The sequence below is a fragment of the Gymnoscopelus microlampas genome (genome assembly GCF_963454915.1).
Source record: "Gymnoscopelus microlampas genome assembly, chromosome: 8".
Taxonomy (NCBI): Eukaryota; Metazoa; Chordata; class Actinopteri; order Myctophiformes; family Myctophidae; genus Gymnoscopelus; species Gymnoscopelus microlampas.
Window position 1 is genome coordinate 12,370,348 of NC_139945.1, and position 14,608 is coordinate 12,384,955.

The window sequence follows — 14,608 nt, forward strand, 5'->3', positions numbered from 1 at the left end:
ACATTTACCGTAAATTCTTAAGCAGTGTTTTTTCAATTACACAACAGGCCGTTATTGCACCAGAGCCGGAAAGTGCTGATTCACATCGTGATCCTAATTGGAAACATGTCGGTGCTGCTCCAGCTAGTTTCACTCATAGTCCATTGCCTCCACAGGAGTCTTGTGAAGTCCCTCTCTGACACCAAATTGGCTGAGACTCAAAAAGGAAAGTCAAAGGGTCTAGTTTCAAAGAGGCCCCCCTGTACTTTCACGTTACCCATAAAAACAGGGTTTTAGTGTTAAAACGCCAGTAAGCAGACTCATGTGAACATTCGTGGAGGTTTCACCTCTTGCATGCTTTGATGTTGATGAACATTTGTTGTACATTATTGTTGGGGTGGTGTGATTAAGGAATGGATCATCTTATCTCATTACAGTACGTATGATGATGTGAATCTCTGCTCATAGTTGAGGGGATAACCGAAACATTTTGAAAATGATGATACTTTTCCCCCAAGCTTCCCCCCCCCCCTTCACCTGCCAGTGAGGAGCCCCCACCGGGAGGACGCAGCACCTCTATGCTACTCCTGCCGACAAACACTCTGCTGACAGGTGCCGCCCCAGCCCGTATAGGAGCACGCGTAGTGATAATTATCACCCTTCCGCCTCGGTTTCCCTCCCCCAAACACAAGCCAATTGTGTTCATATTGATGCTCGACAAAGCCAGATGCACCGCGGTGGATTCGAACCCATCTCAGTGGTGGTCGGCAGACCTTTACCACTCTCAATGATGATGATACTTTGGCTTGGATGTTGTCCAAGGGCCAAGGCGCATTGATCAAATCTGCTGGATTGGCCATTTGAAAATCAAAGGTGGCTGCCAAATTGGTCTCCCGAAGTTAGTAGTTCCCCAAAATGTGTGTAGCTGGCCGATTTGAATGATCTGGAAGTCAATTTATGTTTCAACCACTTAGCCTGATTGGATATTTTGAAACAGCAGATCTACAAGCTCACAAAGCATCGGAAAGATTTGAAATATTTAAATAAGAAACTTGAAAATGCAGGGGAAGGGTAAGTGATTATTTTTTCTTCAAATAAGTGTTAAATAGCTTTTTGATAGTACTTTAACAAAAAACTTAGTTGTCACCAAAAGTATCACTTAGCCTACCTAGCCATGGATCAAGACTATCATAGATGTGTTTAATCGATTTTGACATTTGTAAAGTCAGACTCAATAAAATACAACTATGACAGTCTTGATCCAAGGCTATCACTTACCCTACATTTAATCCCAAAATGGGGATACCAGGTGGAAAGGGGTTAAACATGGTATATCTTTCTCTAGTTTAACACTGGTATGATGATTGTAGTGATGTTATCCTACTGTATCCTACATAATTACACATCTTGGTTGAATACCTGATTCTGATTGGTCAATCACTGAATGAATCGGTCTGTTATTTCTGAATAATGACCAGTGGTGGAGTTTCAAATGTATAAAATGTACAAAGCTCCTTTGAAAATAGCAGATCTACAAGCTCACAATGCGTCGCGATGCGACACATTGTGAGCTTGTAAATCTGCTATTTTCAAATGGCCAAAAATATATATAGGGCTGAAGTGGTTAATGCATGTTTTGTAATAATAATAATCAAAAACTACAAAGTAACTAGTAACTAAAGTTGTCAAATAATTGTACTGGAGTAAAAGTATAGTATTTGCCTCTGAGATGTAATGAAGTAGGGGTAAAAGTACTGAGAATTGTAAATACTCCAGTAAAGTAAAAATACCTAAAAATGTTACTGTACTTGAGTAAATGTACTTAATTCGTTTACACCACTGATAATGACCGATGAGCTCTATAACAGATCACTGTCTAATCAAAGGCTCAGACCACCTGCTCATATCAATCTGGACTGCTTGATGTTTGCCATATATCCAACATGGCGGCCATGTACACAAACACCATACCTGCCAACCTCATCAGCCTGTAATATTTAAGGAGATCTTGTGGTTAGCAGTTAGCACACAATGCCATCGACAGCTTAACATTGCTCTCAAGAATATTTTTTAAAACATTTTAAGTGAGAAATCAAAATCAACACTTACCATTATTGTTTTTGTGGCGCGTTGCACTGGACGCACCTGGCATAAATTAACAGACAACTTTCATTACCTTAAAGAAATCCTTTTAAAAGTCAATCAAACTCAGGCAGGACAGGACGATTGCACAGTTTAACAATACGCTTCATTGTACAAAACAACAGTGCAGTGCACTGAAACAGTAAACATAACTAGACTATATAAAATAACTAAATACACCTACTGAAGTGTACACACTAACTCCATGCTATCTCTCTCTCCCGACATGTTGCCTGGCCAATCACAGGCCTGGTGTTGATTGGCTGATTAGCAGTGTTGCCAGATTTCGTGTGAGAAACAAGAAACAGGTCTAGGAAAACAAGCCTAAAAGAAGCAACTATAGGCCACATGAGCACTTTAAACCTATATGCATCGGCTATAATAGCCGATCTATGAGCTCATAACGCGTAGCATTGCGTTGTTAGATTTTATATGGTAGGTTGCATGTTGTAGCTACTTATAAAGTCAAGTTGAGGGCTAGCAATTTATAGATTGTATGTTGCCAGGTTGATCTTTCATTAAATATTTTTTCCAGTTGAGGTTAAAAACTACAGCAGATTAAAAACAGCAGACTAATAGGCCTAAGAAACACAGCTGCAGCTAATCAAGCAACAGTAATGGGTGTGTTAGATTTAGGTTTGCTGCAGAGTGGTGGAAGAAGAGCCAGTAGTCAACAAGGTGTGTCAGTCTACATTGGCACACAAATCTAACACATCCATTACTAATTTCATTAGCTGTGTGTTATGTTATTTTACATCATGGTGTACTTTAAGGTCATGTTTTTAAACCTGAACTGAAGTACACAGCCTTGTAGTTCTCAAAGTGGGGTCCAGGGACCCTCTGGGTTTCTTGGGGGGTTTCAAATAGACCCTACAGGTCTGTAACTCTGAGAGTGTACAAATGCACCCTTACAAGTCTGTAACTCTGAGAATGTACAAATGGAACCAAATGGACCCGTAATGGAGTTATGGGGGTCCTTGAAATGAAAATCTTTGAAAACCACTTCATCCCCTTTAATGAGCATGTCCTTGGGAGTGCTGTATTTACCTTGATTATTTGTCTTACCTTACTCGTAGAGGGTTACCACATTAACACTTGTGTCTGTGAGTTGGTGGTGACAATAGAATCAGGTCAGACCAAATAATGGTATCATAATTTGCACGACAGCTACCTCTCAAACATTCATGTAATCTGCTACACTAGCAGCCTTGGTAGCAGCATCTTCTGCCCCCGCCACCACCCCTCCTTTCTTTGTAAATATAGCCTATATGATGCCACTGAGTTTTCCTCCAATGTGTAAATTGTATTGTATGTACTTGACACAAGTGTCTATAGTCGACTCACACCCTGAGCTGTGTGTGTGTGTGTGTGTGTGTGTGTGTGTGTGTGTGTGTGTGTGTGTGTGTGTTGTGTGTGATAGGGGGTGCACAATAGGCATTTAGCAGACGCTTGTCTTAACCAAAGCGACTTACAATAAGCAAGGTAAACACATACATCAGAAGGTGCCTCAGTAAACTAGGATCACGAGTAAGCCACAAACCTAGCATCAGTCTAAACAAAATTACTATAAAAGTGGCATGATAATACACACGTGTTGTGTATTATGCTCCTTTTGTCTGTCTGTCTGTCTGTCTGTCTGTCTGTCTGTCTGTCTGTCAGCGCACAGTCATACTCTTGTGTGTGAGTATTCAGGACAGTGAGACAGCCCTGCTGTACCCATGGTGCATTAGTGGTGACATCATTCCTGACCACAACCCCTCTGATCTCTCCTCTCTGAGGAGAATGATTTTGAGTAATCCTCTGGAGCCAAACTTATGTAACTCTCTAAATAAATAGTTTTTCACCATCATTCCCTCAGGTATTTGTCTAATTCCTCTGTCTTTTCACTCCCTGTCCCAGTGTACTTGAGTTGCCTCTATCTGTTATTTATGCTGGAAGAACATCAAATATTTCTTTCTCCCATAATCCTCCTCCTCCTCCTCATCCTCCTCTCTCTCTCTCTCTCTCTCTCTCTCTCTCTCTCTCTCTCTCTCTCTCTCTCTCTCTCTCTCTCTCTCTCTCTCTCTCTCTCTCCCTCTCCCACCCTCCCTGCTTTCTAATTGGCTCTCATTACTGTTTCCTCAGAATAGTTGGGCTTCTCAGTTTTTCCCGACAGCCAGACAGTCTCTGGTCTGGTTTGGGAGGAAGGACTTTCACCGCTTTTTCAACACACAAAGCTAACTGCTGCTGCTCCAGAGGTGCGTCAGGACAACATCTGGTGAGTTACTTCTGGAGTCTTTCTTTAAACCGCAAATGCAGTCTATCAGGTGCCATAGCTCAGGGATGCTACCTGTCTGAGTATAAATATGAATATGCAGAGAGATGCTACAGTATTTGCATGGAAACAAATTAGTAATTTCATCAGATTTCAGATTTGATTTATGGACTGAATTGAATACATACATTTCCTTTTGGGAAATATAGACTGTCTGTTATGTATTTATGTTTGTCAATTTAACAATTGAATTAAAATATATATTAAGTACATGAATCCTGGCATCCGTATTTTGGATATTATTTGTCGTATAAAGAATTGCAGTATACTCGTTTAAAGTACCCCCATCCCTCTGTTTTTTTTTTAATCCAAATCCAAATGTACAGGACTTTGCATGGAAACAGAACTGGATGGGTAACTTGTGAAGTCAAAGGTGACTGAGATGCACACTTCTATAATATTTAAACTCAGAGCTGATTGAAATGCACCCTGCTTAAATGTTTTGGTTTATGATTAGAAATTTAAAAGAGGACAATACAAATTTACGATACAAGATACAAAAACAATGCAGAGGCAGCATTCGATTTGGGAGAAATAAGACAAATCTGGTTTAGATAAGATGGTAGCTTAGGCCTACAAGGAAAACCCCTGCTGGTCATGATAATTGCTGGGCACATTACTCCTCCCAAAGCAAATACAAGAAGTTGTGTCTGTGTCGAGGAACTATTACTTTATCAATCACTCGGAGACACTTTGCATTCCAAGATAGAAGTTTAATATGAGCTCATGGGAGAAGTAGCCTACTGTACATTAACCATTCAGGTTGGTGGTCAAGTATTGACTGGGATAGGACCATATTCATACACATAGATAAGAGAGCTCCATGCCATAGAGCCTAATAAATACAATACATATCAAGCCAGCAGACACTATAGTGTCTTGGAATATGCAGACTAGGACATTTCACAAGGAGGACCAAATAACATCCTCAAATCTTGACTCAGATGGGCAGAACATAATACTGTAAGGGCAAAGGTGAACAACATATAACAACATAAGGTGTAATTGTACCACAAATCCTACACAGTGTCACAGGTCAACGTGTGTCAGACATGTGGAGCTAGTTGTGTATTAGCTATAGCTACACATGGTAGCTCAGAGAGGCATGTGTTCCATAAACATTCACACTGGAAACGTGCCTGTTTATGATCATACTAAAGGTGGGGCAGCAGAGCAGACAGCTGCTGGAGCCAGATAGTTGCGTGCCGGCCGGCTGCAGCTTGTGGATCGGCTATTTTCGGTGTGCGACACCGATGGACAACTCCACTGTCTCTCCACTGTTTGTCCTCTGTCTGCTCTCCTTTTCTGCTAACACTGCTGAAACAGCATTCCAACCTCTCTGTCTGTCTGTCTGTCTGTCTGTCTGTCTGTCTGTCTGTCTGTCTGTCTGTCTGTCTCTCTCTCTCTCTCTCTCTCTCTCTCTCTCTCTCTCTCTCTCTCTCTCTCTCTCTCTCTCTCTCTCTCTGTCTCTCACACTCCTTCTGTCCATCTTTCCTTCTGATGCAGAAAGCAATTGTGTCGAATATTCTCCTCAGTTCTTTTTGGGGCACTGGCAGTATACGCTACAATAATGAAGAACAGAGCCTTCCTCTTCTATTAGGCAAAGAGGGTTTTATTAAAGTATTGTACATTTATAAACTTCATATTTGTACATCTTCATATAATGGGAACTGACAAGCATTTCAACCATGCTGTCTTTTTTCAGGAATTCTAAGTGACTGAAATATTTTTCTACAATTACCATCTTCATCAGCCACTGTGGCTTAAATTCCAGCCTCAATGAAAAGTTGAGTTTGGTTGTATTCCACAAGAATTCCACAGTCAACAGTACATCTAATAGTAACTGGACCATGGTTATGATCACTTTATGACAGAAGTAACATGTACTTATGTTACTTATATGTCACAATGTGATGGTTCCTGTGCTGAAGTTACTATTAGACTTACTGTTGACTGTGGAATTCTTGTAACTCTGGAAGACTTCCTGTTCAGTTCAGTTCAGTGTCATTGTCAGTTTAGTTTATGATGCTGTGTTTGTCCTGTTCTCATTTGGCATAAACAGACGATCTACAAGCTTAAAATGTGTTGCATTGGGACCCATTGGGAGATCGTAGATCTGCTATTTTCGCTATTTGATATACAACAAAGTATATCGAGTTTAAGTGGTTAAAAACTGAGTATACTCTTTTAAAGTATTTGTAATGGATTGTGTCTGTAATAAATGTCTGGTTCTACCTTACTACCAAGTTCCTATCAGGTTGAAAATGCATCCCTGGCTCCACATGGCTTTGTGTCAGAAGTGTCCTTGAGCAAGACACTGAACTCCTAACCACTAGGTGGCAGTCCACCCCTCCTAATGGTTAGGGTGGGTCAAATGCAGAAAAGGAATTTCCCCACTGCATGGGATCAATACAAGTTGCCAAACAGTATTTAAACTTAGAGTAGACAGTTTATTTCTGTGTTGCCACTGCTGTTGGACTCGTGTGGGACGCGTGTGTGTGGTGTGGTGTGTGTGTGTGTGTGTGTGTGTGTGTGTGTGTGTGTGTGTGTGTGTGTGTGTGTGTGTGTGTGTGTGTGTGTGTGTGTGTGTGTGTGTGTGTGTGTTAGGCTTTTTGAGTGACAAAAGCATTACAGGGAAAGAGCTAATGCATAAAACTTTAGTTGACTCAGCAGCATATCCGGTTATCCAGGCTAAAACACACACACACACACACACACACACACACACACACACACACACACACACACACACACACACACACACACACACACACACACACACACACACAGATGTTATGAATAACGCAGCAGAGTTGATATAAACAGAAAAGTGTTGATTACAGCTATGAGTATTAAGAATAGAATTGATCCATTTAAATGTTAATACAAAACTTAGAGTAATAGAGTAAATACGACTTGAATCATTATGAGGTTCTAAACCACTTGTACATTGCATTTTGAGTACAGTCATCATGTTTTTATATTGTCCTATATATTCTGTTGTATTTCCACAGAGTCAATGGAATAGACAGTAGATTTTTCACAGGGCTGACTCTTTTCATATCATCATATCATATCCATTTCAAGGACCCCCAAACAATCATAGCCGCCCCTATTGTGAAATATATATTTAAAAAAAACACATTGTCAGTCTTGCAATGTGTTGCAAGACTGGCGGCGTGATGCGTTGTGAACTTGTAGATTGTGCCCCAAAAAAAGAGGAATGAGAAGAGATGAAGATTTAATATCTTGTGTGTCCATGGTCTCTCTCTCTCTCTCTCTCTCTCTCTCTCTCTCTCTCTCTCTCTCTCTCTCTCTCTCACACGCACACACACACACACACACACACACACACACACACACACACACACACACACACACACACGCGCGCACACACACACGCACGCACGCACGCACGCACGCACGCACGCACGCACGCACACACACACACACACACACACACGCAGAAACGTCAGAAATAGAGTTGGAATAGAGGGAGATACGATATACAAAGACAGAGATATGGCGATATGAGCATTACATTTATGCATATTTCTACTTTGACTTTCTGATGAATATCATTGCTTTTGTGTTTAGACGCAGAGAATGTGATAGTGCATGCATTTTGTGCTGAATCAATAGGATTAACTGAAGCACTCTGTTACGCTCTGCTAGTCTCTCTCATAACTATATTTACCGTCATGTTTATAGAAAACTCATGATACCTCCCTGTGTGTCTCTTTGTGTTGCTGAAAACACGTCTGAACAGAACACTTAACACATCTATATGTTCAGTCAGGAGTGAAGGAGAGGGACGATTGGACGAAGGATCAAAAGTTCAAATTTAACAATAAGTTCTGTTGCACTTCCACAGAGTAAGTGGAATAGACAGTACATTTTCACATGTCTTTTCATATCAGAGGACGTTGTGGGTTCGAATCCACCGCTGTGCATGTGGCTTTGTCGAGGGTCTATACGAACACAATTGGCCTGTGTTTGGGGGGAGGGAAGCCGGGCGGGGAGGGTGATAATTGTCACTGCAGTGACTGCACGTAGTCCTACAGGGTGGGGCGGCATCTGTCAGCAGGGAGTGTTGGGCGGGAGGAGTAGGATGAAGGCTCTATGTCCTCCCGGTGGGGGCTCCTCACTGGCAGGTGAGTCAGTAGGATACAACAGCAGTGAATGTGTGTGGGGAGGAATTCATTGGCATAAATTGACTAAATTGGGGAGAAAAAGGGATGAAAAACTAAAAAAGTTGCTAACAATAAAATCCTGCACGCCCTTATGTGCAATGGCATATCATTGCAAGTTAGGCTTGCAATGGGGCAGCCATATCTGAGTGGGTAGAGAGACAGTCTGGGAATCTAAAGGTTGCTGATTTGACCCCTGGGCAAGATACTTAACCCCTAACTGCTTGTATTAATGTCATCCACTGCTCGTGACCCCAAATGGGTCACAAGCATATGTTTGAGAACCACTGCTCTAGGAAAGTGAGTCACATGCTTGGAGCTGAATGAAACGCTGCACCTGTACTAACAAAAACACAGATATTCTGAAATCTCTCCACAGAATGTTTCCATGGGAAGGTTCTGTATCCCTGAATGTGCTCTAGGAGTTCTTAATACTTTCCTAAAATTAGCTAGTAATGCAATCTGTTGGATCTGTTGGATTCCATTTCAGTAATCTACTCTGATAAGTTAGTCAGTGCAGTATAACTTTAACCACATGAACCCTTGCCCTCCCTAGTCTGGGATGAAGATTTGGCAAGAAAATAGCAGATCTACAAGTCATGTAGGAGCAAGCAGGCCTTATATAGAGCCCTGGGGCACCCCGGTCAACTAAGTATGGCTGAAAACTGTAGCTAACCATTATTGCTCCAAGTCTGTGAATAGACTCACAGTAAAATGCATTTTTACTAATCAGATAGGATAAAGGTTTATGAAGTGAGTTCTGGAGAACTGGCTACTTATGTGACTGTTTACCTTGTTGTTTATTGACCAGAGTTCATGCTTACTCTGCTTATTCCAATCTCACACATGTAAGTCGCTCTGGATAAGAGTGTCTGCCAAATGCCTAAACTGTTAACAACTGTGTTTTTCAGGAACCCATTCGGTAAAAAAAGAAAACATCATTTATTTTTGCCTCTGGGGGCACCACCTCCTTTTTTGTGTAGAGACAGGAACTCGGTTTGGCTCCTCCCCTTTTTTTAGTTCACTTCCTCCCGGGTGCTTCTGTGTTTATTCCTACTAACAACAACAACAACACTACATGTTTAGGGTAGTGGTGCTGACAGAGGTTCTGCTGTTCGCAGAATCTGTCTTGAGAGATTAACGTAGCCTGGAAACCAGACAAATATGCCATTGCAAAAAAATAATTGCCCTCTGCAGATTTGGTCTGGCACCGCTCACTTGTGATTGGATTTCACTCCCTCCGAAGTAGTGAGGGACCAATCAGGGCCCAGTATACAAATATGGGACGGGTCTATCACCAGAGGCATTTTTTGAATTCGCTCCTTGGAAATGCAGGTTCCACACAGACTAATATCTACGCAGTGATATTAGTCTGGCCATGACAGGCTAAGATTAACATGCTAGTGACCTGACCACCGTTGTAAACATCAATATTTCCATCATCTATTTAGTTTTTTCCCCCAAATCCATCCTATCATGTGTCTCTCTCCTTCAACAGCGCTGTTGCCATGACATCACTCAGACTCCTGCCTCTGTTCCACTACTTCCTCCTCATTCTATGCGTCGACTTTTCCGACCAATTAGACGACAACAAGATCCCTCCCAGCCTGTGCACGGGGCATCCGGGCATCCCGGGCTCCCCGGGGATCCACGGCAGTCCTGGTCAGCCAGGGAGAGACGGGCGCGACGGGCGGGATGCCTTCCCCGGGGAGAAAGGAGACAAGGGCGACAGAGGAGAGACAGGTGATTCATGTTATCTGTGTGTGACAGATTATGTTTGACCACTGATTCTCCTTGAGGGGGTTCCAGGGGGTCTAAATCAGTGGTTCTCAAACCTTTTTAAGTCAATGTTTTGTGCTATGGGACCCCCAGAAGCAAAAATAGCAGTGCAAGCTCGCATTGCAGCACGAAGTGACGCGCTGTGAGCTTGTAGATCTGCTATTTTTGAATAGCCAACGTATAAGTAGATAAAGTTTGATTGTACATTAACTACTTTTGCTGGGACCCCCTGAACCCCCCCCCCCCCCCCCCCCCCCCCCCACCCCCCAAGGACCCCTAGGGTTCTCCGGACCCCACTTTGAGAACAAATGTTTAAATGAACACTATGGATTGTTCTGTGTTGCAGGCGAGACAGGAGACCGGGGCCTAACGGGGGACCACGGTGACGCGGGACACAAGGGCGACAAGGGGGGAGCGGGCGAGTGCGCCGTCGCCCCCAAATCGGCCTTCAGTGCCAAGCTGTCGGAGGCCCGCACCATGCCCGTGCCCGTGGCCAGCACCAGCGACGCGGTCCGCTTCGACAAGATCTCGCTGAACGAACAGGGCGACTACAACGCAGAGACGGGCCGCTTCACCTGCAGGGTGCCTGGGACGTACTACTTCGCCGTCCACGCCACGGTCTACCGCTCCAGTCTGCAGTTTGACATCATGAAGAACGGAAACGTGGTGGCCTCCTACTTCCAGTTCTACGGCAACTGGCCCAAGCCGGCCTCGCTGTCGGGCGGCTCGCTGCTCCACCTGATCCCCGGGGACCAGGTGTGGGTGCAGATGGCTCTGGGCGAGTACGGCGGCTTCTACTCCAGCAGCAAGACGGACAGCACGTTCACCGGCTTCCTGGTCCACTCGGACTGGAAAAACTCTGCTGTGTTTGCATAATAATCCTCTCCTTGCTATGGGACACATGTTACGGGCTGCAGCCCACTTTGGCCAAATGCATCACAGTTTTATCGAATTAAAGGACCATGCTAGTCTAATTTAGACTTCTAGAGAATTAGCAGAGATCGCCTCTGTCTATATAACAAATGTTGTGTACTTTTAAAACGTTCAAAAATAGCACAAATGGCTGATCTACAAGCTCAAGCTTTGTACTATGAATTACAGTATGTACAGTAGGGCTAAGTGGTTAAACGTCATTCACTGCCATTCATATTGAAACGTTGTGGAAAAGAACTCTATAGGACTTTAAAGTTGCAATGAATAGATAATTCACCCTTTTAGAAAGCCACTACACCAATTATTTTATCTATAATTACTATATTACTCTAATACAAGCTATTCAAATGTGTGCATCAGAGTATTAATACGGCTGCAGAAATTGTTCATTACGCGCCAAAGTGCGCAATTGTTTTAGCTAATGTTAACAAAAATGTTCAGGTTCAATCTGTAGTTTGCTGAATATGAATAAAACGTAAACAAATACGATAGCTAAAAAATAAAGCAACTTGGGGGGAAATGATGGAGGTTTATGTAAACTATGTGACTGGTGTTGACAAAGGACAATGACATGTAGTAACACTGGTATGGTCCTTTAACCACATGAACACTAGTGTCCGTATTCTGGACGGCGTACATTGGGAACGTTGTGTTGTGAGCTTGTAAAGCGCCTAATGTCGGCAAAGAGATTTTGTGTAGAGGGAAAAAGGAGGGAGTAGGCCTACAGACGCTGTGAGGGACCCCAGTCCACTTAAAGTTTAAGAAAGGCTACTTAAGAAGGCAAACAGGGGAGCAGGCGAGGGCATGGCTCTGTGTCCTGACAACTTGTATTTTGTATAATAAACATTAAATAAACATACTAGACAATGTAACTTGAATGGCACATAACCTTACTGATGAGACGTGAACAGGTGTGCATACTGAACACTGGTGGTTATTCAATATATGGCCTTCACTGGTAGCCACTGAACTGCAGTCAGTGACAGTTTAATTCTTGTACCAGATGTGAAAACGGCCTGCAGCCTACCACTCACACATTCAAATGGTTCTCACACTTTGTTTTTATTACCAGGGGTATTGTTGAACTTTGTTCTCTCATCAATCTCTGCACCACTAACCAGAAAACCAGATACATCGTAGTGTTCAAATTTGCAACTGGACCTAGACAAGTCTTCTAGCTTGCCAAAATAAATGACCCCCCACTGTTTTTCTGTAAATATACTTGAATTGCTCCTAGTATTGATGATTTCTTGTATAGTATTGTATGTCTTTATATGTCGTGATGAATTGAAAACGTAGGACTTTTTGTGTTATCCTTTTAGCATTATTGTATAACTGTCCCTCCTCTGTACTTTTTGCAAACTGTTAATAAAGTATTCAATCTATTTACTGGAAACGCACCCCCGCCATCTTATTGGATGGCTCTTAACCATTTGTCCCTTAACTGACCTACAAGCTAACATTGCGTCCTAACATGAAGCGTTCTGAGCTTGTAGATCTGCTATTTTGGAAGATGAGATCCTAGAGGGAAAAAAGTTATAAACCCCTGGGAGACATTGGTCAACTTCAGTATGTAAGGTTAAAGTGGTTAACAGCTTTCCTTTCTGCATGCACACCACCTTATGTTAAGAAATAAAGATGATTTAAGTGAGGAATAAGCAAGACTTCTTCTGTTTGAAGAGTAATAAGAGTTAAATGATGTACTGCGTAATCACTTTTGCAATTTTATGACATATTCTTACTGAACAGTATCATTTTTGGGGTTTTATTACCACCAAACTAAGACCTAAACGGGAGAACAGGCAGAATAATCAATTTTCCACTGGAAATTCAATGTTTACTTAATTTCCTCCAATGATTTCACCACTAGTCCATTCCACCATATAGTATGCATTTTATGGAACCTTTTGGTTCCATAAAATGGAACCAAAATGGAACCATAAGGGTCCATTTGGTAAGGGATCTGTAAGGGTCTTATTTGACCACTGGTGGTCCCCCAAACCCCATGTTGAGATAGAAGACATTGTTGTTTATCTTCCAGTTGAACCACTTAAACATGTGATTACTGTAGGTGACCATTTTCAAGAAGTTTCAAAGATAGTGAAACTATAAAGATCTAAAAGCTCACATTTCTAAAAGACGTGAGCTACCGTTAAAATGGAGTTTGACGTTACAATGGGTTTACAATAGGAAAGGGAGCGTGTCTGATAAAATTAACACAAACATCTAAATACTGAATCAAGCAACTTAACCCATTAAGGGCGCGCTCTCACCAAAAGTTGGCTGGCCGCTGTTAAACGCAGGTTGTGCGCGGCCACAGTTTTTTTGCAGCCAGCGGATTCTAAAATAACGCTGTGACGCACCTGTCACTCATATTCAAGACCGTCCCCGTAGCCCGCACCGCCACTAGACAATAGACAAAAAATGTCTTTGCACTTTCACACTTGGGGTTCGTTCGTACATCTACATACACATTCAAATGTAAAATATAAAGTACTTACCCCATGGCCACGGATGTTAGAATCATGTACGGGCCCTCATAAGTATCCGTATCTTCCGTATTGTTCAATAAAAAGCATTTTAATCCAATCAGTGGTAATTTTCTCCGTATGCTTTCAACTGCGCGATCCTAGCGGTTGAGAGGTATATTGCACTGTTGGTACATCATAACTCTATGGGAAAATGGCCACCAATCGGATTAAAATGCTTTTTATTGAACATTACGGAAGATACGGGTACTTCTGAGGGCCCGTACATGATTGTAAAATCCGTGGCCATGGGGTAAGCACTTTATATTTTAAATCTGAATTTGTATATAGATGTACGAACCCAAGTGCAAAAGTGAAGACTATTTTTAACTGACAAGGCTATTAAATATATAGTTAGAGTAATATAATTACACTAAATATATTATTACATTAACCTGAAGCCTTTGCGACCGCACTGACTTGTAACCAGGCCAGTTCTTTAATGTCAGTCATATGGAACTCTTTCATGGTCAAATCATAAAGTACTGGGTGAGAAGCAACAGCTACAACCAGTTGGTCCACTGAGAGCACCATGTTGCTTCCTGAGACGGTCCGCCTTCGACTCACCCGATTGGACAGAGGGGGAATATCAGCTCCTGCCTCCAGCAGTTTTCTGCTTCTTCGTGTAGAGTGGATAAACGCAAGGTCTGCGCGACAAGCGGAAAAATCTGCTCTTGCGTGAATCCACGCATTTGCATTGACAAAGCATTGGCAGATTCTGCCCCAGAGGGAAAATAAAAGTG

At 42.4% G+C, this 14,608-nt stretch overlaps 1 protein-coding gene across 1 annotated transcript; it reads left to right on the forward strand.

The window, feature by feature from the left end:
• The first annotated feature begins 4,250 nt into the window (after positions 1–4,250).
• On the forward strand, positions 4,251–12,737 carry c1qtnf5 (C1q and TNF related 5). The gene is made up of 3 exons (XM_084064151.1): positions 4,251–4,378; positions 10,124–10,368; positions 10,751–12,737. Exons 2-3 carry the CDS (start codon positions 10,134–10,136, stop codon positions 11,278–11,280), a joined length of 765 nt encoding a protein of 254 aa, XP_083920277.1. The 5' UTR covers positions 4,251–4,378; positions 10,124–10,133; the 3' UTR covers positions 11,281–12,737.
• The last annotated feature ends 1,871 nt before the right edge of the window (positions 12,738–14,608 follow it).

Excerpts from the sequence above, each read along its gene's own strand:
- c1qtnf5 (XM_084064151.1), top strand. The coding sequence starts at position 10,134 with ATGACATCACTCAGACTCCTGCCTCTGTTCCACTACTTCCTCCTCATT. Across the intron at positions 10,369-10,750 it reads GGGCGACAGAGGAGAGACAG|GCGAGACAGGAGACCGGGGC; the intron begins GTGATTCATGTT and ends TCTGTGTTGCAG.